The 26,027-nt window shown below is 38.6% G+C and overlaps 1 protein-coding gene across 2 annotated transcripts in view; it reads right to left on the bottom strand.

The window, feature by feature from the left end:
* Positions 1-26,027, bottom strand: part of NSMCE2 (NSE2 (MMS21) homolog, SMC5-SMC6 complex SUMO ligase) — a 126,396-nt gene that overhangs the window by 100,176 nt on the left and 193 nt on the right. The window contains exons 1-2 of one of the 2 annotated variants that reach the window (XM_064396741.1): positions 25,693-25,992; positions 22,367-22,514 (exon numbers count right to left, since the gene is read on the bottom strand). In XM_064396741.1, coding sequence (XP_064252811.1) covers positions 22,367-22,499 — 133 coding nt within the window. In that variant the 5' untranslated portion in view covers positions 22,500-22,514; positions 25,693-25,992. Of the gene's footprint in view, positions 1-22,366; positions 22,515-25,692; positions 25,993-26,027 lie in introns of those variants that run through there. The other variant, XM_064396731.1, reaches the window with a different exon arrangement.

Raw genomic sequence — 26,027 nt, 5'->3', positions numbered from 1 at the left:
AATGCCCTCTCAGTACAGTATAGTTCACAGCTGTAATTAGAACTCTTATCCCCAATAAACACAGCTACAGGAAAATCAAAACAAAGCTAGCATTTTATAACACAGGAAATAATGGAAGAATGGATAGCATTTGTGATTCAAGCAGTAAAATTCTAATTGCTAGGGAAAATCAATTAACACAGGTCATGTGATTAGTAATTCATATCTACTTTTATTCTCTTCTGCACTCCTCCTAATTCCACTCCTTTCATCTCTACAACTCTGCTTTCCCATTCTAACCTTGTTGTGCATCTGCTTAGATAAGGACCCTGTGCAGATGCTTCACAGCTGAACAGCCACAGCTGTATATTCCTGACAGCTGCATGTACCTCACCAAATGCTGCCAACTGCAGGAGGACAGCCAGCCACAAGCCCTGAATCCATGCAGGAAACCAGTAAATTAGAAAACCTGTTTCCACTTCTGCTACTCCCATTTATTCCTATTCTGCAGTTTCCAGGTATAGAGAAAGCAGCTGGAAGCAGCTAGACTCTGTGAAAGAGACCCAAAGTCTGCCACGCAGCATTAGGGGTTGTCATTTGATGGAGCATTCTTTAAAAGCACTTAAGTAGCCAATCTGTGCTGCTACTTTTAGGAAGAAAATTGTAGTACCACTTTTTAAATTATTAGGAAGGAAAGACAAGGAAAATGTCTTCTGATCTGGCAAGCTGGTACATTGCTTAAGTTGCTAACTATATTATTATGTTAGAACATAAAAACCTATCTCTAGAGAAAACTGACACAATTGTATATGGCCATCAGGTTGGGAGCAAAATCTGAAACATATCACTCAGAGACAGAAACATCACACCATATTGAAACAGTGATGGATCAAGGAGACAAAGGAAAACTGCTAAGATACACAAAAGAAGTTACATAATAAGCTATGCTATTTTGTGAACATGACAATTGCAGACGTGACATTTCCTTTAATTACATATAGGCTTGGTATGTATCCATTTTTCATTAGGCAGATGAATGGATACTGCAGACAGAATCTCGGCATTCCTGCAACTGTCTTCTGAATAATCAGCATTTCCCTCTCCCCTTTCCCTTCCCTCCCACCCAGTTTCCATGTTCTATCTGGTAACTACGATCACACTACTTTTCCTTCCTGCTAGGAAGCATATGAAATGCCTCCTTCAAGGCTGACACAAAGGACACTCCATGAATCACAGGAAAGGTTTGTGTAGCAAATAACTGTCATTCTCCTCCCATGGCCAGAATGAATCATATTCAAAGAAACTACAATGGCCTAAATATTTTAAATTTCTTTTTAGGGGAAAAGAAGTGTATTGTTAAATGCCAAAAGAGCTGTGGAAATGCTGGTTTTGCTAATACTATAAAAATAACTTTAGGTGAAGAGTAATTATGTTGCATGCAACTTGAGAGATGTATTAAAATAAAGTTCAAAGATGTGGAACACATCTCGGCAAGAGGGACATTATCTCCAAATACATCCTGCTCTACATTCTTTCTGTACTGACCATTGCACCCATCCACCAGCCTGCTTTAAGTCTCCATGCTGTTCTTTGCTGCTTCCCTGATGCTGTTCCTTCACACATTACACACATCCTGGGAAATTGCTGAACATGTCACTAACACACAATCATATGCTGCCCTTGGAAGCACTACGGACATACAGATAGATCTGATTGACTGTGTACGTGTCAGTTGTTGTCCATACCCTATTTCTGCTCATTGACAGATACTACAGTCCATTTTCTGTCTGAAGTTCAATCCATAGGGTGCTGAGAGATAACAGTAAATCAACTGTGCTGTACTCAGCCACCTACCTCCCCATCTCTTAAACAAGATTTTAAAAAAAACGTACATTACAAGCTATTCTATTTGCCTATTAAAAACTCTCATTGTTCTACATTACACAGAATAACCTGCAGTGCAAGGCTCCTCTGCTTCCCCTTCCCCTGAAGGGCCAAGAGCATTTCTGCCCCACCCTAGTAGGGAGCAGATGAAGGGCAGAGCTTGGGTGCACATGGTAAGAAACTGTGGGTGACTGTACGGGGGTGTAAAGTTTTACAGCTCACCAAGGCAGAGATCCCACTTTTAAGGTTTCTTTACAACAGAGTCCACCATAGGCTCATCAGAACACACCAGCTGACCTGATCTTACTGAGGAACCAGAAATTAGGAAAGAATTTTCACTCCTCAACACCATCCCACAACTCATTCTCACAACCACTGGTTTAGCAGCACTACAGTATCAAAAAATTATTAAAATGTAATAATTACACAAGGCTTTTGAAATATTCAAAAGGCATTGTCTGTTATTCACTCTGCAAGTCCTGCTGCTGCTTTTGTTTCAGATGTGAGGGTGACAGTGGAGATCCATGGTAAAGAGATTCAAGGCATGACTCTCTTCCAGCAGACCATGAGCACACCGACTGCTGAATACCCTCCAGCCAGACTCCAGCTACAAAGCCAGACAGCTCTCCAAAGTACTCAAACGTTGCACTCTGCAGACCAACAACCTGGCTTAACACAAATATCAAACACTTTGCAAGCGCTGGATGAGTGCCTTTCTATTATCTAATCAAAACTTATCCTAATCTTATTTCTAATTCATATCTAAGGAATGCATTCCAAACTGTCTGCATATGCTTTCAGCTACTGCCACAAAATACCACTGAAGTGCATATTGTAGTCTCCTTGTTATCTAGGCTAAATATGTTGAGTTTAGTAAGCATTTCTTCACAAGTCATTTCCCTCGCCACTCAGAGATTATACATTTTGCAATATTATATTTTTTACTCACAGAAAGCCCAGTTCAAGGCCATAATTTCATTTTCAAAGGCCCATGTGCATCATGTTAAAATTAGCTGGCTGAATATGCAGTTTGCAGTTATGAATTCCAGTTTGTTCTACTTTATGATCTCTTATTATAATGGAAACAGGGATATTATCTGAAAAGTCTCCCTAAATATTAAAGAACAAAATTGCATAAAGTGACTAGCAAGCGTTCAATTTCTCACTTCTGAAGAGCCCAATCACACTTAGGTGCCTTTATGCTGATTTAACCATAATCAGTCAGGACTAAGTTATGTATCATGAACTCACAGTGTTAAAATAGAAGTTGCAACAACAGAGTCCAGTCAGCACTGATTTAATACATCCTTTAGTAACACTCATCTAAAATTTATTCAAAACTCGCATTTCCTAACATCTGAGTTCATATTTACTTTAGTTTCCTGTATACATCCACAAGTTAGCAGAATTTCTGAAGATTTTTCACAACTACCTCTTTCTGTGCAGAAGTTACCACATCAGTATTTGTTATTTAGGGTATTACAGCTGTGCTGCAGCCAGTACACACCAATCTAAATAAGCATTTGCTTCCACTGCAGACTATCTTAAACACAAAATAGCCTGGAATACCATGAAAATGTAGGAAGGCTCCAAACTTACAAATACAAATGTACTTAAAACGAATGCTTAAGCACAGACAATGTGGATTAAGATTAATACATACATACTTTCATGTCTTTATATTAGTTGCTAACAAAATTCAAAATTTCAATTTAAAGAAAGCAGGATATGTCAGTTCTACCTCTGGCACAATGTATTAGTCTGTTTTGAAATTCAAGGCTACACACTGCTTTTCCCATGATTCAAGGCAGAAGAGTAATGGTATGCTATTGCCTGGAAATTTTGACAGTAGATTTCAGACTTTTAAAGCACTTATAACACAAACACCCATCACTTGAGCCATTAGCAACAGTGGTAGTAGGCAGTTGTCTTCATATGCACCAGCAGCCGATAAAATACACATTTTGCCAGCAGAGTTCAAGTTACTGCTGACAGCAGAACACAAGCTCTCTGACTCCCTGATTTAGTTCCATCTTTTGGAGGAAAAAATACAGTCTCAATTCAAGATAAAACTAAGTATTTTTGCTGTCATTTTTAGTAAGCCCGTCATTTACAGATCCAAAAGTGCTAAGACTACCCTCCGTGCCCTAGTTCTGCTGGGTCTACTCAAAACTGTTGATAATTCAAGTTGGACAGTAGATCTTGAAAAAACTCTTAACCAACCCACACTCTTTAAGAACAGATTGACAACACATTTGGAGAAGACACCAGTAATGCTCAGCAGTGAGAGGACACAAATATATGTAGGAGAGCACTGTCTCATCTCCCCCCTCTGTCTACACAGGAGTGAAGCTTGCCACAGCACTCCAGACTATACAGACCAAGAGGAACTTAAGCAGGAGACTGATTGCTTCTGCAGCACTGAGGGTACATGGTCACTTTTTCTCCTGCAGATACACGGACAGCTCCTCAGAAAGCTTTAATCAAAGATTTCTTTCAAAATCTCATTTCCCTGACCTGCAACATACTTTACTTATTAGGCTGCAGAAAGAGCAGCCTACAGAAAATTCTAAACAGAAATACAGAAAATTCTAAACTAAAAGAAATGAGAAGTCATACAAAGGAACAGCAAAAATCTGGAGAAAATTAAATTCATCTCCTAAATGCATGTTTCTTCACAGAGAGAAATGGTTGGAAGTAGAATGCCCAAAAAATCTCCATGGAGCTGTCTGGATAAGGCACAAACCACTGCAATTCTTAAGAGAAGAAAAATTACTGCTGATAAGAGGAGCAACAACCATACAGGGAATGTCAATTGCTGGAGTAAAGGGGAGTATGGGCAGTAATTGCAAAATTTCCCTCCATGTAACAGTCAGAAGCTACTTACTGCTGAAGCTAGTCATAATGAAATCTCCAACTTGTCAGGAAATGCCTTAACTAAGCTTTGGAGTATTTGAAGCTGTATTTCCCTCACTGTCCCCTAACAAAGCCACTCTTTCTGTAGAGAAAGTTTTCACACACACAGAGTTAGAGACTGAGCGTGCATGATTTTAGAGACCAATACTTCCACCTACATACCAGACTCACAAAATGAAATTACATGAGTGACAGAAGGGAAACCTAGGCTAGATGGGTGGGCTGGCTTGAGCAGGGGATTGGGCAAGACGACCTCCAGAGTTCCCTCTCAACCTCAGCCATTCTGGATTTCCATTACGTTCTTCAGTATTCAAGAACCTCATCTCTAAGCCATTTTTCTGGAAGATGGTTTAAGTGAGTTCAAGTCCTCTCAAGGAAAGAAGGAATTGGAATGTGAGTTTCCAGTATTCTACTAAAGGAAGAAATCTAAGTAGGAGGAGCAAAATTGAGAGGAGAGTGTGAGGCAGGACTAGCAGTACTTGCAAAGGAAAGACTAGCACGAAGAACAAGAACACAGGTAGCAACAGAACTATCATTTGTGAGTGATTTTTAGAGTTTCATTCTACTTTCTATTTGGCTTGTGTTAAGAAACTGCAAATTAAACTGCAATATTTGAATTTAGGTCAAGCATTTTCCTGTTCCTGCGTAATGTGTTCTGAGATTGTATTTTAGAAAAGAAAGGGCTGTGCTTTTTAGTCTGGATTTAAACATTTACTTTATCCACCAAGTAATGGGAAAAAAAATCTTCAATTATCAGTTTCTCTTTGCTTAGGTTTTTATTTTTTAAAGTCAGCTGAGCCAAGAGTGTCTGTTAGATAACAAACTACGCCTGATGAAAAAACCCTTGTCTTGTATTACAAACCATTTCCCTGTAGGCTGTGACTGTTTGAAATAGGAACCGAGTCAGTGACCCAGAGTACTCCTACCAATCCCATGGAAAAGAAACCCAAGTACATGACATTGTAGAGAACCAGAGTTTCAATAGAAACAGACCATGCATGGTCTGAACACCCACCTAGAAACATCTCAGTTGCTGAGTGCTCAGTTTGAAACATCTCAGGGGGCCAGTATTTCCAGTGAGCGGGTGTTGCACACATTCTGAAAGCAGTCATTTCAGAGTGGGCACAGGGAAACTGAGGCACTTGGCATTACTAGCCACTTTTGAAATTAACTGTATTATTCTATAATAATCACACTTTTCCTCAACCTGAAACTCCCTTAAACTCCATCATCAGCAGAACAAGGCCAACTGTGCTTTTGAAAGCAACTTCCTTACAGTACTTTTTTTTTCTCCAGACTACTAGGGGAAGGCTAAAAAGCTATAAAGATCCCAGTTTAGACATGAGAGCAGTAGCAATGATCTATCTGACCAGGTATATCAACCATGGCACCCATATAGACTGCAATGTAAAGAATTGGCATTATCTCTGAACACCAAATGACACTATGCTGAGCTAATGAAATAAACAGGGTTCTCACACAGAATTTCACATACCAAACACTCCAACATGTGCTGCATAAAATCCAAAGTAAAATATTATTCAACACAAATAGAGATGGTTTAATTTAGGCTGAGACACACAAGTAATGCAAAGACACAAAATAAACTCTCATAGAAGAAAACATTTGCTATGAAACAGAAAGATAGTTTTATACATGTCTGCATATTTTTTGCTATTGTAACCTCTCTACTTGATGCCACATGCAGCACCAAGACATGAAGACAGGTAGTATGCACACAATTTTCCCAAACAAAAATCTCATTTTGCTTGACTAAACACTAAGGCCTGTACAATTCCCAGACTATTTCCTGCCCTTCTGACAAGAGACCAGCCCTTGACCAGCATCTCTTTTCTCCTTACTAAATTCCAAGGTCGTGGTGAGGTTAATCTTTATTTTAACCAATAAATGCCTACTTCATTTTGCAGAAAGACCAATTTAAAGTTAACAAAGACAATATAACTAGTAAGCAGAAGCACTGAAAGGAGGATAAAGCATTTACAAGATGCAATAGTTCTGAGAAGCAACTCAAGCTCTGCACTATCATAATTCTACACCAGTTCCCTGGCATTACTGTGATATCTATCCAGAATTATAGTTCTCTCTTCAGCAAATGACTAAATCAGCATTCCTCAACGCTAGCACAACACAAGCCCAAGAAGAACAGAAATACAAGTTATGTTGACAGACAAGCAGCAAGAAAGCACCAAGGCTGAGGCTGACATACATTTTCTTTGGCAACAACGTGAGTTTCACAGGTCATTTCCCCCGGCACTCATCCCTGATGTTGCTCTTATGTTCCTCCTCTGCTGTCCAGCAGCCAGGATAATAGTCTTTCATAGGGTCTCACCATAAATTGGATTAATGAAACACTTCAAGCTAAAAATAGCAATCTGTCCTCCAAACCCAAACCCATGCCATTCCAGTAATGGAATCTGAAGTGCAGATATTCAGTTAACAGTTGTACCAATGCAATTAAGGGAGTAGCAAATTGTAGCAGGGTGGGATGGGGGGGTGGGGGGGAAACTTCCTAAATCAACTTGTTTGCCAAGGAGAAGGTAAAGGAACCACACCTCTCTATTTTCAAAGTAAGCACAAGGCACATGTTATCTTCTCAAAGAAATCTGACCAATCTCTCATAAAGTAAATAAAAAGCCTCCCCTGTGTTTCCCTATATATATATATCTTTATAATATATATAAAATACATCTTTACAAATACACATACACACTCACATATCACTCTCTTCCCAGTGGATTTTAACATATGATGAAACTAAGGCTGAAAACAACATTTACAACTAATTTTAATGGGAAGAATTTTCCTATGACTAACTAAATGCTTCTTGTCTCTGGAAGCATGGACATTGCATCACACAATAGAGCCTGGTTCAGTGCCCCGAGCTGCTGCTGACCTTGCCTTCTTCAGAACAAGAGATGTGAGGGCTGGGAATATTTAAAAATATGAGGTTTAGTACTGTCCTTCTTCTACCCAACTTGTCCTCCTTGATACGGTAAGATTGGAATTTGGGAAAAATTTTCTTGAAATATTTTCCCTTAAAAGGAACAGTAAAATATTTGTTAAGGCCTTGTAATTGCTATTATTTGATCTCTCAGAATACTTTGTAAAACCAGTATTTAAAATCAAGAATTTCATTTCAAGACTTTTAATGGGTCTTTACCATTCTATAAAAGACTCACAGGCTGCTTTATATATGATTTCCCCTGGAAATAAATATCATCAAAATATTTTTTTTATTATTCCAACATGTTCAAGTCCCAATTTCTAACTTGCTAGATCTTTTTTAAGCACCATTTCTTCTGTATCACTCAAGATCTCTACTGGCACATTATGAATTCTACAGAGATAATCCACGCAGTTTTTATTTACAAGTCAACTGTATTAATGTTTTCTCTTGCCAAAACCCAATTCTTCTCATATTTTAAATTGCACTGACAGGTGAAAAACAAATATTTTAGTGTGAAGTGTAAGTCTGTCTCTAATAAAAGGCATGATTGTTATGAGCCAGCAGTAAATAATGCCATTAGGTTTTTCTCAAGACAAACCTTGCTTCTGTTAATGAGCCAATTATATTTCTCATCTTAGAGAAGCTCATTCAAGGAGTACCTTCATTAAAGTAAATGCAGTAATTACTTAGAATTTCCTCCATTTAGGGGAAATGGGAAATGGGTTGGAAAGACTTTTCAGAAAAAAAAACCAAACAATCAGTAAGATAGGAAAACAAGCCCTTTTCACCCAAGACCTTCAAAATTCTTAGAAACATTACTTCTCTGTCCCAAAGTGGAGGCAGCCTAGCTCAGAGCTAACAAGCCCTCATCAGAGCTTATTTAATCACTGTAATGTTCCAGTAAATGTAGCTGTATTGGCTCTGGGCTTAAGCTACCACAGTTTCTGAGTCTGGTGCAGCTACATCTGAGCTGAAATCCAATTGCAGGATGAGACTGATGGCACTACAGGAAACAGGAGGCACACGGTGATCTGCAGTGTGCTGGCCGGACACGGCGCCGGACTGGGGACAGAGCATGGCACAGTCACCTCCCAAAGTGGTGAGGGCTCTGTCGTGCACAGGTCTCACCTCAGACCCTCACTGCACACGGGTCAGTCCTGCTGCTCTGCACAAAGCACTCAGCAAAGCCAAGTGACCACTGAAGCACCCACCAAAGCTCAGGGACCTGCTCTCTGCAAAGCCCCACGAGCAGTGTGCTTCCCCTGGTACAAGGGAGAGCAACAGAACACACATCAAACAGGAAGGTAAGACCAAGATAATCCCCTCATTCCAAGACAATCCATCACTGTCTTATTTCAGCGTAGTTCAGTGGTCATAGCTACATTCATACACACAAAATTCCCATGGAATCCAAGCTAAGCTTCCACAACCAACTGCAACAGCTTCACACAGACACAAACCAACACTCATCAAGCACTTAAATGTTAACATTACCAACCCAAAATGAAACAGATGGGGGAGGAAAAATGCCAAAATATGTCTGGTTTTTCAATGCCCAGTATTTTGATTAGATGCTTAAAAACATTTTTTTTCTCTGAACCCACACAGCCTCCCAATCTCAATTTTGATATTTCTGCTTCTACAACCCTTGGCATTCCTGACTTCAGAATTTAGAGAAGGTTATCAGTAGCTCCAGACAGAGCATGGCTGCTCTTTTGCTAACCAGCTGGGGCATTGGCTGTACTGCAGCTGAGCAGCAAGCTCAGGGTGGGAAAACAATCCAGTTTTATAGGCAGCTTTTGAGACAAATCTGGCTGGCAGCAACTCCACATTTTGCACCACTGTGAACAAAGCAGTGAAGTCTCTTAAAACAGAGCTGACACTGGTCCATACACATAAATGAATAAACAAAAGACAATTAAGTTTCATTATATACAGCTGACAAAAGAAAGGTTGGTGTTTTAAAATCAGAAGCACTGATCTGTAAGACTCTCAGAAATGTGAAGGTTAGGTGAAATTGATAGGAGTATCATCTCCAAAGTTAATTTTTGCAAATACAGATACTTCCATATGCTTTGGATATTTTCCAGTTTCTGCTGAAGAGAACTGACAGACAGAAAACAATCAAGGTTAAACTAAAGGAATCTAGAAAACCAGTGTCTCATGTAAGCAAAGGGCAGGTGATGTTCCCCAAGCAAACATCCAATTCAGCATGAATCACATATTGGTAAGGCACTTGAAGTGCTAACCATGCCACAGTACTAAAGCTAGTGCTTTCAGAGCCCATAATTCCTCAAAGTGACTGAAAAAAAAACCCAAAACCCCGACACAAAAAACAACCCACATAATCCTCTTACACAGACAAGGCAAAGGCAAAGACTGCACACAAACTTTAAGTGTAATGAAAACCAGCATTTCTTTCTGCCTCTAGCAGGCTTCCTTTGCATAAAACCTCTTCTGTGAATTAGCAGATCTCCTCTTTTTGGCATGAATTGCTGGTATGTGGCATTCATTCTGCTGCTTGAATGCTGGTAAGTGACAGAGCTAAATCTTTCCATTGCTGAAACTTCACTTCCCACAAAATTCATATAAAAAATTGTCACATTACAAGGAGCTGCTACTTTCTTATCATGTGGAAAATGCATATCTCTGTGCAAAAAAAAAAAAAATAGCCATGCAAGTCTGTATTGCCCAGGTCTCTCATACACACACAAATATTTATGATTTTGAGAGGAAACAGGAATTGTTTGATGGCTTACAGTACACCACAGATGATGGTCTCTCAGCATGTTTTTCATATAATATTGTCATCTTTGTCCATAGTAGGAAAGAAGGAGCTTTGAGGGGCCTCACGGCTTCTCAAAGGGTAGTTTCCAAAAAAACAGGAATATAAATTGAAAGTGAATGTGGAAATGTTCTGTAACCAGATAAGTAAAAGGTTGCCTGTTTCAATTTAACAGAACTGGTAAACTATGACATAGCTATTAGTCATTGTGTTATTAAAATTAATTAAATTCAGAACCATAGGACTATGGTTGAGATTTGTGTGGCTAACATGCACTGTTTGAGAGAATTTTCTCTCCTTTATACTGATATGTTTTGGAATTTTGTTTCATTTAAAATCTGTTTTTCTATAGAAGTGATTTGGCCAAGTCTGTACATAAAAGTATATTCAGTGGAGAAGCCTTGATTACCTTGAGACATCAGACCAGACTACACACCTCTAACAAAGCACGGAAAAAATCTAAAAATACCAAGAAAATATAGAATTTGAATGAGTTATGGCTTACCTAATTCTCTCAAAAACAGCTGTGAATTAGATCCACACCCACAAGTAATAAACTTCAAAAAATGAAGTCTTGTGAAAATGTCACATTAATCTATCCATGCAGTAAATGTCTACTCACCCACTACTTACTAAGATGATTAGTAAGGAAATCACAAGTTAAACTTTATTCATCTGAAGAAAAATAAGAAAGAGGTTGCAAGGTTGATTTAACTCAGAAGATATTATTGTCACTTGACATTTACATGCAATGTATAATTCCATTCCCACTTACAGTCTGGGGAAAGCCTGTTAAAATTACTTCCTTAATGTGTGAACACTTCTTTGAATTGTGTTCTCTTCATCTGCCACCTTCTCCTTAAGCCAGCTGCCTCCTTTTGTTAAGTCTTTTTTTATAGGAAAGTTCATTATATGTAATTTAGGGAGCAGTTTGAGATTGTCACCTTCTGTTGAGTGCTACTGCAGATGAATTTTTCAGAAGCACTCTATAGTATCTGTTGATAATGTTAAAAAGGCAAAAGGTTCACACACACATATGCTGAACAGCTTTAGCATGGGACTAATCAGAATGACCACATCTATCTTCTCATTTTCATCCATATGGACTATTTTCATCCTCCTTCCATTTATATGCCAAACTACTCTTCCCCTTTGTAAAAGCTAACACCTTTGTGGCAACTATACAAGTTGCTTACATGGAAACACTATTAGGAAGACATTCAATTAAGTTTTGTCATCTAGAGACTGATCAGCATACTGTCTTGCTTAATCCTGTTGATGTGGCTTTCTTCTTACTTTTTCTTGTTCTTCATTACACATTTCTTTACCACTTACTCCTCTTCTCTTCTATTCCTTCTCATCCAGTTCCCCCATTCCCACTTTTTTCTGAGCACTTGCTAGCCAGTTTTTTGATTCTTTCTCTATGTCCCAGTGCTATCTTCCCAGGGATCACTATCTTTGGGAGTCGCCTCTCACTTTCTCCCACCCTTTTGTGTAAGAGCAGCTCTAACAGACTCATAGCTGTTGGTTTTCTTCTATTGGTTTAAAGGTCCAATAGCAAGGAAAAAAACCCCAAACTGAAACAACAATAAGAAAAAGGGCATAAATTCCCCAGTCTTTAGAGGTAACTGCTGGGTACTGCAGTTTGGGAACTCACCTAACATAAACACTGCTGAGGACGGCTGGGCAGCCTGAGTGACAGCAGTGACTTGGTTACAATGTGCCCTACACACAAGGTTGTGCTTTATGATGCTCATCAGCAATGTCAGACCCTTGTTCAATGCCTAAGAGGGGTACAGGGATTGTTCTCATTTTTAGTTTTAAGAAGGGGCTGACAGTATGCTGACAATTTGGCAGATGCATCCCTATCTTTAACAGCACAAATTCAGGCAAAGACTCTAAGCAAACAAGCATAAGACTAAATCCTGCTAATTGCATTGTCCTTCAGTAAGCTCTCTCAGTATTTCAAAGACAGAACAACACAAATTACTCATGCCTGGAAAATGGGTCTTACACCAAGACAGACTAAAGCAGCTCAACTTTGTGAAGTTGAAGATGCTAAAGGTGACTTGTTCATGATCTACCACTAACATCTTGAAGATTTCTGAACATATTGGGCTCTTTAACTTTCAGATAGAAATGTGAGATCCAGTGCCTGAAAACTGCAACACAAAAGAAAACACAAGGTTGAACTGTTTGTTCAGAGGTAGGATGGATTCTTCAGTCAACCTCTTGCTGAACTGTGGGTTTCACTGTAATTTTTTTTTCTGTAAGCAGTTCTAGTAGCACATTTTTTGAATCAGTGTAAAATTTTCTCTCTTCACATAGTATTACCCCACTAATAAACACCAAACTACCCTCCTGTAGACGTGGCTGTGTTTCGCTCATAAACTCCATCTAAATGCAAATCTTCACTTAGTGCCCTGTGTGTATTTTAGTGGTTCAAACCATTTAATATCACCTGTAATTGTGGGATCGCGCCTGCATTGTGACACCTCCTATTTGTCAATTCACTAAAAGGCAAGGATGATATCTTTGCTGGTCTGTTGTCTTCTGCTGCATTTCCCCCGTACACATATTTTTCCTGGCTACCTATCTCCTAGTTTTTCCAATCACCTACCACCATTACAGACAATTCACATTATTTTTAGACTCTTGTAACATAATTTCCCCAGGCACAGATGACATAAGCAAAACCAGAAGTGAATATTGACACAGGAGTTTGAGATAGTCGTACATCCTCACAAAACATTCCTGACACCTTTTTTTATAGAAGGCAAATTCATGTTTTGTGAACTCCAGTGACTTCCTCAAGGCCACAGTGTAATGCCAGTTTGAAAGCACAGTTAGTCCCAGCCTTGAGGACCCAGAAAAATTAGACTCAAGAGTACCTCCATTATTTTATCTCATTCATATAATGCTATGTTCCTTGTTCTGCTTCAGAGAAAATGGTAAACAAAATGAGAAGGGAAACAAAATAATCTATGAAAATTATAATTTAAAATATTTTAAATCTCCAATTCAGACCACCAACCCCTGCCTATCCTCCAAAGGATGTCATTTTTCATATGTTTCAGCATCAGTAAAGAACACAAAAGTCTTACACACAATTCTAACTGAAAAAGCAAACACTCCCCTTTAAATTCCTGGAATTTAATCAGTACATATTACAATATTCATTCTTCACTGGGGCATCAGTGTGCTATATAACATTGGTATAAATTTCATAAAACATGTAATAAAACCTGGATTTGAGTCAGAGGGTTGTTTTGTTGTTTTTTTTTTTAACTGAAAGTATTAAAAACCTCTAGTGATTAAGTCTGTGTTATTTGAGTATCAAAAAACAAGGTAAAAACTAGTAACAAGATCCTGAATTCTTGAAGAGACAAACAAAGAGACAGGAAAAGAAAGGAAAAATAAAATTTTGAAAAGTGTCCTGTGTCTGTTCGTAGGAATCTGGATGAAGTTTCAGAATGATCACATCTACTTAAGGGCTTCTTTCATGTTTTGACTGAATACTAAGAACATGTCAGCACAATGCTCACTTTTTACCCAGATAAATCTTTTCCTAGTGGAAAGAATCAAGAAAAGAAATACAACTGCTTTATATTCCTAATATTTTTGAATGCAGCCAACCCAGAGGTTTTTTTTTACTTTTGTGGGTTCCTCCTCCTTCCCTAATATTTTATGCATGCAATTAGATCACTGAAAGCTAAATTCCGATCTACTCAAATTGATAAAAATTAAAGCCTTCAGAGTGGGTTCTTCAAAGCCCACACTACATTCTATATATATTGTATGCCTCTACTTTTAAGCAGGAGATGGTAGTATTTTCTTATTGCCACATTTCTGTAGCAGAAATATGATGATAAGAAAATGACAGATTTATATACTACAGAGAATATTTTCATACAGTAAATTACTCAGATAAAATATTCCTCTTTGGCTTTTGTTCAAAAAGGTTGATTTATCTTTGTGCTAAAGAGCCCACACAGGACCTCTACAGTACTTCATAGTATTTCTAAGCTGCAACAGACCATCAGCATCATTCTGCTCTGATCTCATGCATAGCAGAGGCCAAAGAACTTCACCCAGCAATTTCAAGCCTATAACTCACAGCCATAAGCTCACTCATTCTCTCAAGGTTAACATCACTAGTGCACAGAGGGTCTCCAAAAAGGTCTGTACAGCATTTAAATCCCACTTATGATCTATTTTGAAGACTGCTGAGATTTTATGAGGTCTAGGACAGAGAAATTTATAGTAACTATGGGTACATGAGGTAACCCACCAGGTGACTACAAATCTCTCTTGACTCACTATGACCTTTGGGGGAGAAAACTGCCTTAGAAAAATACATAAGAAAATGTAATAAATATTCACACATACATATGCATGTATTTGACATCAGACACTATGTAAATACCACCTACAAAAATCTGTGAAATGAAACTGTGTAGTTTTCATCTGATCACTCCTAAGTGTTCTGACAAAACCCAGGACTGTCCAGCTCTGACCTTCTGCTCAGGTGCATGCTGTCAGTACATTTCCATGAGAACACACTAAGGACAGTTATTCTATCCAGTTATTCATCTAAGCTTTAAATCAAGCCTGGATTTCACTCTGAATGATACTCTCTAGATCAACCATAACATAGCAGCTTCATGCAAGAATAAATGTATAAAATTTAATTATCTGTACTGTTCTGATAATACAAATTCTCCTTCTACTCATCTGAATCCTCAATCACTAAATGCAAGAGAATGCACCAACACCACTAGATCCATTCTAGGAGTCAGTTCCAGAGTGCCACAGCAGGTGAAGCAAAAAGCAAAGCCTCTGCTGCCACCTAAAGGGTTTCTCGAACTGCTGAAGTTGAGGAACAAAAATACTTGGATGCACCCAGCTTAATGAGCACCCAAACTGAAAAAAGAGCTATCAGAACAAAAGCATGCTGCTTAAGACAATAATATAGCTGCTTAATATAGCTTATTACAGTTTAATATAGCTGCTTTCCCCTCACTGCACTGTGCTCTTCTTGCAGTCAAAATTACAGCTAGGAAATAGTAACAACACTACATATTTGTTTCTTCCCACTTTGGAAGATTACAGACTACAGTCAAAGTGAGTTTGGATAAATATAAAAGAACAAAAATCTTTCATTACAAGTCATATTTTTCCAGATTTTGAAACAAGGCACATTTCCAAATTCTCCTTTTTTGGACTGCTTTGAAGAACAGCTTCCAGAGCCAACCAGTGTGTTCCAGCAACGGGCTCATCAGTGCTGGATATAAACAGTGCAAGTAAAGAGAGGTAGAAAAAAAATAAATCCAACTCTCTCTTCTCAAAATTTTATATTGACCGCAGAGCATAGTGCAAAAAATGTAACTTTTTTGTTTTTAGAAAAGCTTTTCACAAGCACTCAACCAGTCTTTCTTGTTTCAAAGAATAAATTACTTGAAGACGAAATACTCAAAGTGTAACTCCATGTACTTACCTACTTTAAATAAAAACATCTTTCTCATTGTTAGTTAAAGGTTAAACACCTGTAAAACAATACAAGAAGCACAGCACAACAGACGCATAATTTAAGATTAAAAGCACATCTTCCCTAAAATTATTAAACTTAAGCAAGGGATTTGAAGGAAAGCAAAATTAGTATTTTTGAGAAAGGAATATGGAACGTTTTATTTCCCGTTTTTATTTCCCACAAAATACAAGCTTACTTTGGACAACAAGAAAAGAACTTCCCCAAGTAAGATGTAATTTTGGTGCCCACACTGAGTTTGTGCACGTCACCAATCAACACCACAGACGCTGGTCTAGCAGATCAGTGAACAAACAGCTTCTGGCAGAGTAAAAACTGGGGTTAGAATAAAACTTCCTCTGTGAACAGCATGGTATCATGAGGTAATTCTTGCAGCTTCACAGGAAGCATGTAGCAGAGTCCAACACAGAAAGATGAACTTCATGCATCATTGGCCTCTCTTCATTTTCTACCTCCTCATCATTAGAGAACATTTCTGTATAGCAAGCATCAGTGAAAAGCCATTTATCTCCAGGACAGACCTGGACATTCTACACTTACATTCTCCAACAAGAAAACAGAAAAATAAAATCTACACTTAGGTTCTCCAATAAGAAAAAAACCTGTATTCCTACAGTGTATATAAAACCATTTGCTACTTTCTTCTCACAAGCACCTTCGCAGATATATGGACCTAAGAGTGAAAACCAAGGTCTGATTTCTCATGAACTGTCCCTGCAACACAGACCACAGCTTTGACCATGATGAGGCCACTGTGAGGTGGAGACTTGACCAAACCACCATCTGTATGTGACAGAAGGCAGGATGTGCAAGAAAACATCTTGCCTGAACAAGAACATGGCAGCAAGGCAAAGTTTATCCTGCTTATTTTCTCATCAGAGGACCTTCATGCTCACACCTCTTACTCAAGCAAGTTGCAAAGGGTCATTCCAGCCTATTTGCTACGGCCTGTTCTCAGGAAAACTACCTTAGGTTTCCATTATTTTTATGAGGCACAATGACCTCTAACACCATGGAAACTAAGAGACCATAAACATTTCAGAAGCACAGGTGTCAGCAGGTTGATTTCTGGATCCCAAAACAATTACATCATAGTCATTTCATGCACAAGAACTTTATCAATGTCAAGATTCATGTTATGGTAGGATACTGCAGGAATCCTGCATTTGAATTTACAAGGAAAAATAAGCTAGGGAAAAAAAAAGGAACAAAGGAAATAAATTAACCAAATCATTTGATATTCAAGCACAGCTATAGAGTCCATTTTCATACTAGAGTTTATACCATTCCAAGTAGACGTTTTAGGTCAATGACAGAGAAACTTGCATAGAAAGGGCCCCTCTCTCAGGGATGAACAAACTTAGAATGTTCAAGTCTGACTGTTTTAGGCTGCTGCAATGGGTTAAGAAAGTCATTCCAAATAATAGTGGATATTGCATATAAACTCATCCACCTGTCTATCAAAAGGCTGGCAATAATTTCATAAAGCAAGGCTAACTCCCACATCTGTATGCTCCACATTTTTTCCTATGTCAACAACCCTCAGCAATGTTTAGAGCTGTTCTTGTTAAAACCATTCTAAGTGAGCAGTGATGTAAGTCAAAGTAAATTCTCACAGGGTTAGAAGATTCTACATTATCAACTACTGTTTAATTAGTACTGAACAGGCATGATGACACTGGATCTCAATCAACTGGAGATGAGAAAGCAGCCAGAAAAGGAGGACATGGCACATATGAGATGCAGGGCTGCACACATGAAGAAAAGTGCAGAGGCAGCCCTGGGACAGGGAAACAGACAAATGGAGTAAGTAGACATAATTGCGGTAAATTCTGCTGGCAGAAGGAGCAGGTTGTGCAGTGACCAGACAAGAAAGAAAAGCCAGAGCTGTAACTTAATCTGGGGAACATGCCAAAGAATTCTATTGCTGACATTTTTAAGACCCCTGGGCCTGTTCTGTACACAGTGGTGAGCAGAAAACCCTTCAAAGGATGGTAAGAAAGCAGGAGGAATTCCCAAGCAGATCCTGATAGTGCTACAAGATGATCACTGATATGTAATTCATATGGCAGACAGCCATGGGCAGCACCTGACCATGACATTTTCAGCAAGTTTTTGAAGAAAAGGTAGCTCTTTTTTTTCCCCTCAAGATTAGAATTCAACTGCAGTAACTGTTTACCAAAAACAGCTATTCCACATTTCATGGTCTCTACACTTCACACTAGGAAAGTGATGCGGGGTTAAAAGAATGTCCCAGACATCAAGGAAGCATCTTGCTCTCTACAGAAAGCCCATTCAGCTGATTAGACAAAACCCCAACTGTTCATTCTTTAAAATGCTTTTCAAAAGTTTAATGCTAAGAAATTCTTATCTTGCCTGTAGTTAGTATATTCTCCAGACCTCCCAGTTATTTCCCATTTTCTGGACAATCCTTCTAGCTTGGACTCCAACCCAGACAAAAGTAACACCCCACCTAAAGAGCAGCTGTTGGACTGGAAGCCTGGAGATGACCACGAGTTCGATTTTTTTCATTTAAATATCCCCAGCTCTCCATACTTAACAATCCCATATTCTTGAGAAAGTTCTGCTGAAGAGTCACCTGAAACTGCCATCCTCAGCAAACTGATCAAATTTACATCCAAAAATTTTGAGCAAAGCTGGGAATAGATGTCTGTCATGGATATGACAGATTTGTCCTGGGCCAGCATATTCTTACCATAATCAGCACATCAGTCAACAAGGAATTGCAGGTCTCACTAATTCCAAAAACAGAGAATAAAACTTATCGTTCAAGTATTTGACATAGATGTCCATCATTTATTTGTAAGTCTATAGAACTACTCCAAGTAGTAAAGTAAAGCCAGTTCAACCAAGAGAAGTTAAATTAGCAGTGCCAACAGGTGTTCCTCTCTGTGCAGAGGTGCTAACACACAGCTCAAAGTTCAATACTCAGAGCATTACAATCCAGAGATGCTGCCAGACAAGTACTTGTGACAAATGACTTAGTGAATTCTCTTTCTGCAATCACACTACTAAAGCTCAAAACCAGAATGAGGCAAGATTTAGGAAGATGCAACTGAGAGGATTTTACTTGCATTATAACTGATTTTGTACAGTGTCATCTTCAAATTTTCAAATTTATTAGGTCTCCAATCTAGCAAAGGACATAAGCATGTGCTTTAGCTTTAAAATATTCAGACCCTTGGAAGGCTGGTGGACCACCCACAAATATCAGTGTATCCCTTCCTTCAGTATTTTACTAGCCTAGGCCACAGAATGTCCAAGAGTATTTTGAGCATAGGCAGGACATACTGAAACCAAGTGTGCACAGTCTGGTTTTTTGCTTACATAATTTATTTATATAGTAACTTTTCAAAATGCTTCTACACAACAACAGTGTTCTTTAAAGAAAAGAAAAATACAACCGTTAGACAATGTCATTATCTAAAAGATAATCAGCAGAAAGACTGAGAAGGACAAAAGTTTTATCTTTCTTTTTCACTCATTAAATAAAATGAGCTTTCAAATTGGCTGTTTCCCTTTCACATTCAGTTTGCTGAAACTAATTTTCACCTCTAGATCGTTAAACCCCTCCAGGATCTTTTAAAATTCTGTCTCTGACAGCACATATTCATAACACCTATTCAGTGCTAAAAGTCATCAGGTTCTCAATTGACAGGGAGATCTTAATCAACAACACTTTAAGTTCATGGACATCAACAAAACCCCTTAAAAATAAGATATTTTCATTATTACATAAACTTAAGTTATTCTGCACTCATTTAGCTATTATTAATTATAGCCTTATTAATAAGAAATAGCCTTATTTTTCTAGAGATTGTACAGGTTCATAAATGAGCAATGCCTGACCCAAATATTGAACACAAGTATTTTCTTTTCATAAATCTATACAGGAGTAGAACAAAATAAACATTTAATAAATACATTTAACAGTAAATGTTTTCAGGATTTTGTATGTGGAGAATAGGAATTAAGAGAGGAAAAATCACTCACTGAACTAACTTTTCTGTCTTTTCAGTTACCTTAAGAAGCAAATGTAATTTTTTCTCATGTACTATGCTACGTACTTGCTATGTACTTCATAACTATTCACAGCATTGTCCATTATGAAAGACTAAAGGAACAAAATAAACACACAGAAAAACTGCTTGTAAACTAAAACAAACAGTCGAAACTGAATTCCTTGCTTCCACAAAGCCTGGCAATGAAACCTGTCAGAAGCTGGACAGTCAAATTTTGCAAAGGAAATTAAAGCATATTACAAACGATACAGAAAGAAAAACACAAAAATGTATTATCTAACTCTGTCTCAAAATTAAATTAGTATTTTGCCTCAGAACAGGAAGGCAAAGGAGGATAGATGAGCAACAGCTTTAGAAAGAGAAATTACCACATATGAGCTGGAGTTATGAACAGTCAAGTCCAGCAGATCAGATGATGCTAATTCTAAAACACCAACAGTTTACCAAGAATGTCGTGCCACAGAAACCCAGTATCTTTCCTCATGGCATTCTGTAAGGACCACAAGAACTTGAAGTCCCAGCAGAGTAGTTAGGGGAATGAAAACCAAACCTTACAGAAGTGAGGACCTTCACTGTCTGTTCATTCCATGTAAACACATCTGCAAGGAAAGGTGTAGGAGTGAAGAAGACAACTGTTGTTGGTAAAAATGTAATTTGGAAACACCAGACCAAAGAAGCATGACCTACAAATCCTACAAATCTGGAATACCTTCTCTGTAGTGCAATGGTATGTGCTATGATAATAGATCATGCTTGGTAATTCTATAACCATGATTCAAAAGGAAAGTTGCCTCTGCTAGAATAAAATGCGTTATGGTCTAGGTAGAAGCTGTTTTCCAGTCACATGATGTAACTTAACTATAACCAGGTATTTCATCAGGAGTAATCTTCTCAGGATAGAATGCTAAAAATGGTCCTTTTGGTTACTGAGTTAAGTGAACAAAATAATTTCAAGTTTTTAATTAAAGATTAATGTGTCAGAAGCAGGTAAATGAGGAAGAGACATTTCCTAGGAGTACAAGGCACAGACTCAGAGCTGCAGGCTAACACAGTTGTGCTTAAGTTGCCTTACACCCTTCCCAATAGGAATGCAACAGGGGCTTCTACTGAAAAGTGAAATTAACAAAAAACTTTTAATTTTTGTATAAATAATTAATTTCTGCAGTCTTGGGGATGAAAGAATTCAATATATTCAATGTATTTCTATGCATTGCTTATGACAAAGTAGGAGAGATGGTGACTGCTAAAGCAGAGGGGAAATGGAACTGGTTACACAAGTTTTACGTCCAAAGGAATCCCCAGGTGACTGTTCAGACAAGCTTTCCATTTCCTCTTCCTGCTAGAAATGGCATGTCAATTGTCTCTGACAGCAGTATGGATAAAAAGGTGAAAGGAGAGAGAACTATCACACCAGACAATGAGAAAACATTAATCTTGATTGTACATAATCCTTGGCTTAACTAAGTGCAAGATTTCTAATGAACAGCAGAGCTTTTCTTTCAGAAGATTCTTGTTCCCTACTCTCCACTCTTTATTAATAATAAACTATCAGGGGTTTGGAGCTTTAAGTTGTTATTTTTCCCTAGTGAAAACATTAACACCGATTCAAGTTAGGGAAATGGGTCAGCTAATGTTTGTCCTCGAAAAGTAGCTTTGCAGTGCTCCTTCTATTGTGAAATAGCAATGACAAGACTATTGGCAGTAATTAGAGATTTAACGTATCCCACTTTGGAAATGTCCAAATTGAAGCACCCTAAAAAAGGCCTGATTTTCAGGAGAGACAGCATTTAAAAACCTGCATCCCCTAAGGGGTGTCTCAAGCTTTGTATTCAAGATGTCTAGCATATATATTTTAATATATTTTGCCCTGAATGTCAAATAAAACACACACAAAGAAGTAGTATGATAATGAAAACTCATTTTATTCAGCCACTTGAGGGGCCTTCTCCATCTCATTGAGCAATGTTAAAGTTTCTACAAAGCTGTAGGGTGATAATCACTGGAACACAATTAGTCTTGGCTGTCACAAAAGCAAGAACAATGTTTTCTGGGTATTTACGTTTTCATTGAATTTATCATTTAAGTGAAATTTTCATTTAAGTGAAATAATTGTAATGAAAACACTCTGGCCAGGCCAGAAGAGCTATAATAAAGATTGATATTAACAGTAACTAAGTCAAAATATGTAGGTCTGACACGCATCTGTCAGATTCAGGATGCAATACAAGAGATAATATACTTACTGAAACTTTCCACAAGGTCAAGGGCAACCTGAGTAGCCACATCCATTCCAGAGTTGATGTAGGACTGGCAGTTTTTCAGAGAAGAAAGAGCAGAATCAATTGCATTGAACGAGACTCTTGGACCACCTGACATCTTGAAATTGTTACTCTAGAAATAACAGGGAGAACAAATTAAAAGCAGTTTTCACACAAAGAATGTGGGAGAGAAAACATAAGTTCTAATAGATAGCTAAACATAAAGAAGTGTTAACAGAATCGCTGAAGCATTAGGGAGCAGAGATGTAAACTTAGCTCCCAAGATGTCAGTAATTTCAGTGAAAGTGAAATTCATCACAGGTTTTCAATTCACCTCCTATTCAGTATTAAGCAAAACTACACCACTAAAAATGCTACCAGGCATTTTCCTCTGCTCATTTCTACCACTAAACCTCAGTGAAGTTCAAACTCCGCCATTATCTCTGCTTGAAAACTACTGCTCTATTTCAGATCCAGAAGAAGATCCAAAAAAGCCCACATGCCCAGAAACTTGTCTGGGTTATCTAGGCATATAATCAATTAGCCTAGGAAGAAATATGGTTTCTCACATTCAATTGGAAAAAATAATCTAACAAAGGGTCGCTCTACTATGAATACTTAGCAGAGTATTCTCTACTAAGAATAAAACATCTAGCATCATTTTTAAATAAAAGCCCACCTTTAAAATGCTGCCTACTTCTGCCAAAGATGCCACAAACTTTTGGTACCCATCTTCCATTAGTACAAAATAAAGTCACCCAGGTACCATTGTTTATCTTCTTTACCACCCTCTGGCTCTGCAATACACACCCACAGCCTACACCCTTGTGGGGATTAGCTGCTCTGTCATTAGAACCTTTAAGTGTTTTTGCTTATGCTGTGCCTATCCACACTGCTTACATGCATTGGTTTCTTCTCAAAAATCCCCAATTTCTGCTCTTCCTTCTTCATGATTTGCCATAACCCACTAAGAGGTGTAGCTACTGTGAGAAGCATGAATCTGGTGTACAGAATTTTATACTTCAAGTTGCAGGTTAGAAAAATTCTGCTTCAACTTTAGCTACACCAAAAAATAGAAATTAAAAAAAAAAGAAAAAAAGAAAAATAGACACAGCAAAGCAGAGCTCTTAGACAGAAATATTGCATTAGTCTATGTAAAGAATAACTAGTATGTTCAAGGACTATATTGAAATGCCATTGGGGAATTAGCAGAATCCACAAGCAAATTTGGGGTATACCAGAAGGGGAAGAGTTGTTCTGTCAATAACAGCCTTTAATAGGCTATAATCCAACAGTAATCTGGAAAACATGTATAGAAAGTGCAGTGCTTTTCCCAAGCTTTGTATACCTAAGGCTGTATCTCTCTCTACTGCTTTCCCTGAAACTCCAGAACTACACCTTGTGCTCCCCCTAACCTGAACATTGCCACATTCCTCACAAGTACCATGCAGACTATGAGACCTGAATGCCTGCTGTCTCCTGTTTATTTCCTATCATTTTCCTTTTTTTCCATTCATAAAATGTGCTTGGCCAGTCAATACTATCTTTTACCACATCATCTTTAGGTCATGTGCTTCCAGCAACATTTTAACAACAGTTCAACCTCACCACAAATTGAACTTCTTAATTACAGGCAAATTTGTCTTCCTCTCTATCCCCTTCTAAAGGTTCACCTTTCCACAGATGCAGCAGGCTTGAACTACAGCTCTTGTTATGTCAGCTCATGCTCTCCTGACAGAAGACTGTGACTGCTATCATTAAAGATCTTTAGAGACTGTCAAACTGACAACAAATGACAAGGGAAAAGTTCCTTATAGAACTTCTTGAAAGCAAAGAAAAAGGATGCTCTTGAATATTTAATAACAAATTCCTCAATTACTATATGATTTAACTTTTTTTTAAAGGTACTTGTTTGCCATCTTAGCAAGACTGTTTGTAGAGAACCTCTGTGATCCAAACATACACTACTGAATAGTCACGTAAAATCACGTTAGCAGCTTTATCTTTCTGAGCCCATTTTGTGTATGAAAGTAACAAAGAGATGTTAACAAAGAGATGTTAACAAAGAGTTGTTAACAAAGAGAGCCTAATTCCTCTCTTGAACTTGGTAAATCTCACGGAGAAAGCTTGCTGTTCTTTTGGAAATTTCAAAGATACACACTGAAAGAAGGAATCTGAAAAAAAAAACAAAAAACCAACAAACCAACAATAGTGAAAAGTTTAAAAAGTTCCTTCATTTTCATGAGCAAACTACACAGGAGCAGAAGTTACTGGCATTAAATCATATTGTTGCAGTGGTAGGTTCATCTCAATCTGTTTTTTGGAAAGTAACTTCTCTTGGATGAATCTTCCTTTTTTTTCTTTAATAAAAGATTATTTTTTTAACAAACTGGTTACAATCCCGTAATGCCCCAGCTGACCCCTCTAAGGGTTCAGAGGAAGGCAGTGGGATATACCCTGGGCAGTGCATGGGAAAACAACCAAATTACCAGGAGACTCAATAACAAATTTTATTTGAAAACTTTAGAACATTCAAGTAGAATAAGGTACTTGGCAAATTTTAAAACATCCAGACAAAATAAAGCACTTCTCAAACTTAAGCTCAGCAAAATTTAACTTCTCCAGACATAAGGAGACACTGGAAGTTTTTAGTCTGACGTACAAAATATTTTGAGAAGAAGAGAAAGAAAGAGTAAGAAAACCAGAGAAAGAAAGAAAAAGAAAATGGGGAGAGAAAGTTAGATGGCCAGCACCCCAGGATCCATCATTGTCTCAGCAGCTTCTAAACCCCTGGCAGTGGAGCATGTTTGGCCACGTGTTGCTTTCCTTTTATCTTCTACTCTCTGCCACCTCAGGGCTTACAGGTCCTGTTCCCCCATCACTTCCCAGCTGGCTCTTTTGAGCCACTCAGCTGTTCCTCAGGTCTGCTATGGATACCAAGGCCAAGATTTCGCTCTTGAACTTTCTAAGCGAATTCTTCAACTTCAGCTTGGAGCTGTCCATTCTGCCTTCCAAGGGAGGGGCACATTCCTCTCTGGAACTGGTTTCACTGCAGTGTTTCTACCACTCTTTTCTGCCAGGAGGGTCTTCTGTGGGTTCATCCAAACACTTCCCATGTGGAACCCCCAGGCCCCTCACTCCTGGAAAACACAACCAGCAAACTCCGTGCTGATGGGAGACTACTGAGGACATATTTTTTTTTCCTTTCAGCAAGTGATGAAATGGGACCATTTCATATCCAGAGAAGATAAAGAATAAAAAAGCCTACAGTTTCCATTCTGTTCGCTATTTTAAATATTTGAGGAAATTACCTAAACTTTCCATGCCTCAATATCTCAAACTATGAAGCAGGGGTAAGAAAGAAGTATTATTTGCTTCTGTAACAGCAGCTCTACAGGTGTCAAGCGCTCTCTGAGCACCAGGATGGGTGTCCAGCCCCAGGCACGCTCGGTGATGAGGGGCCACAGGAGGAGGATCCTCCCTGTTCGGGCTGGGGGAGCAGCGCCGGCCGAGCAGGACGCTCGGCGCTCCCGGGGCCTCTCGCCGCCTCACGCGGCGCGGGGCAGGCCGGGCAGTCCGCACGGAGACACGGCCCCGCCGCCGCTCCCGATCCCGGCTGGGAGCGCTGCCCTGGCCCGCGGAGGGG

This window comes from Passer domesticus, chromosome 1, assembly GCF_036417665.1.
Source record: "Passer domesticus isolate bPasDom1 chromosome 1, bPasDom1.hap1, whole genome shotgun sequence".
NCBI lineage: Eukaryota > Metazoa > Chordata > Aves > Passeriformes > Passeridae > Passer > Passer domesticus.
This window is presented reverse-complemented; position numbering and strand designations above follow the sequence as displayed.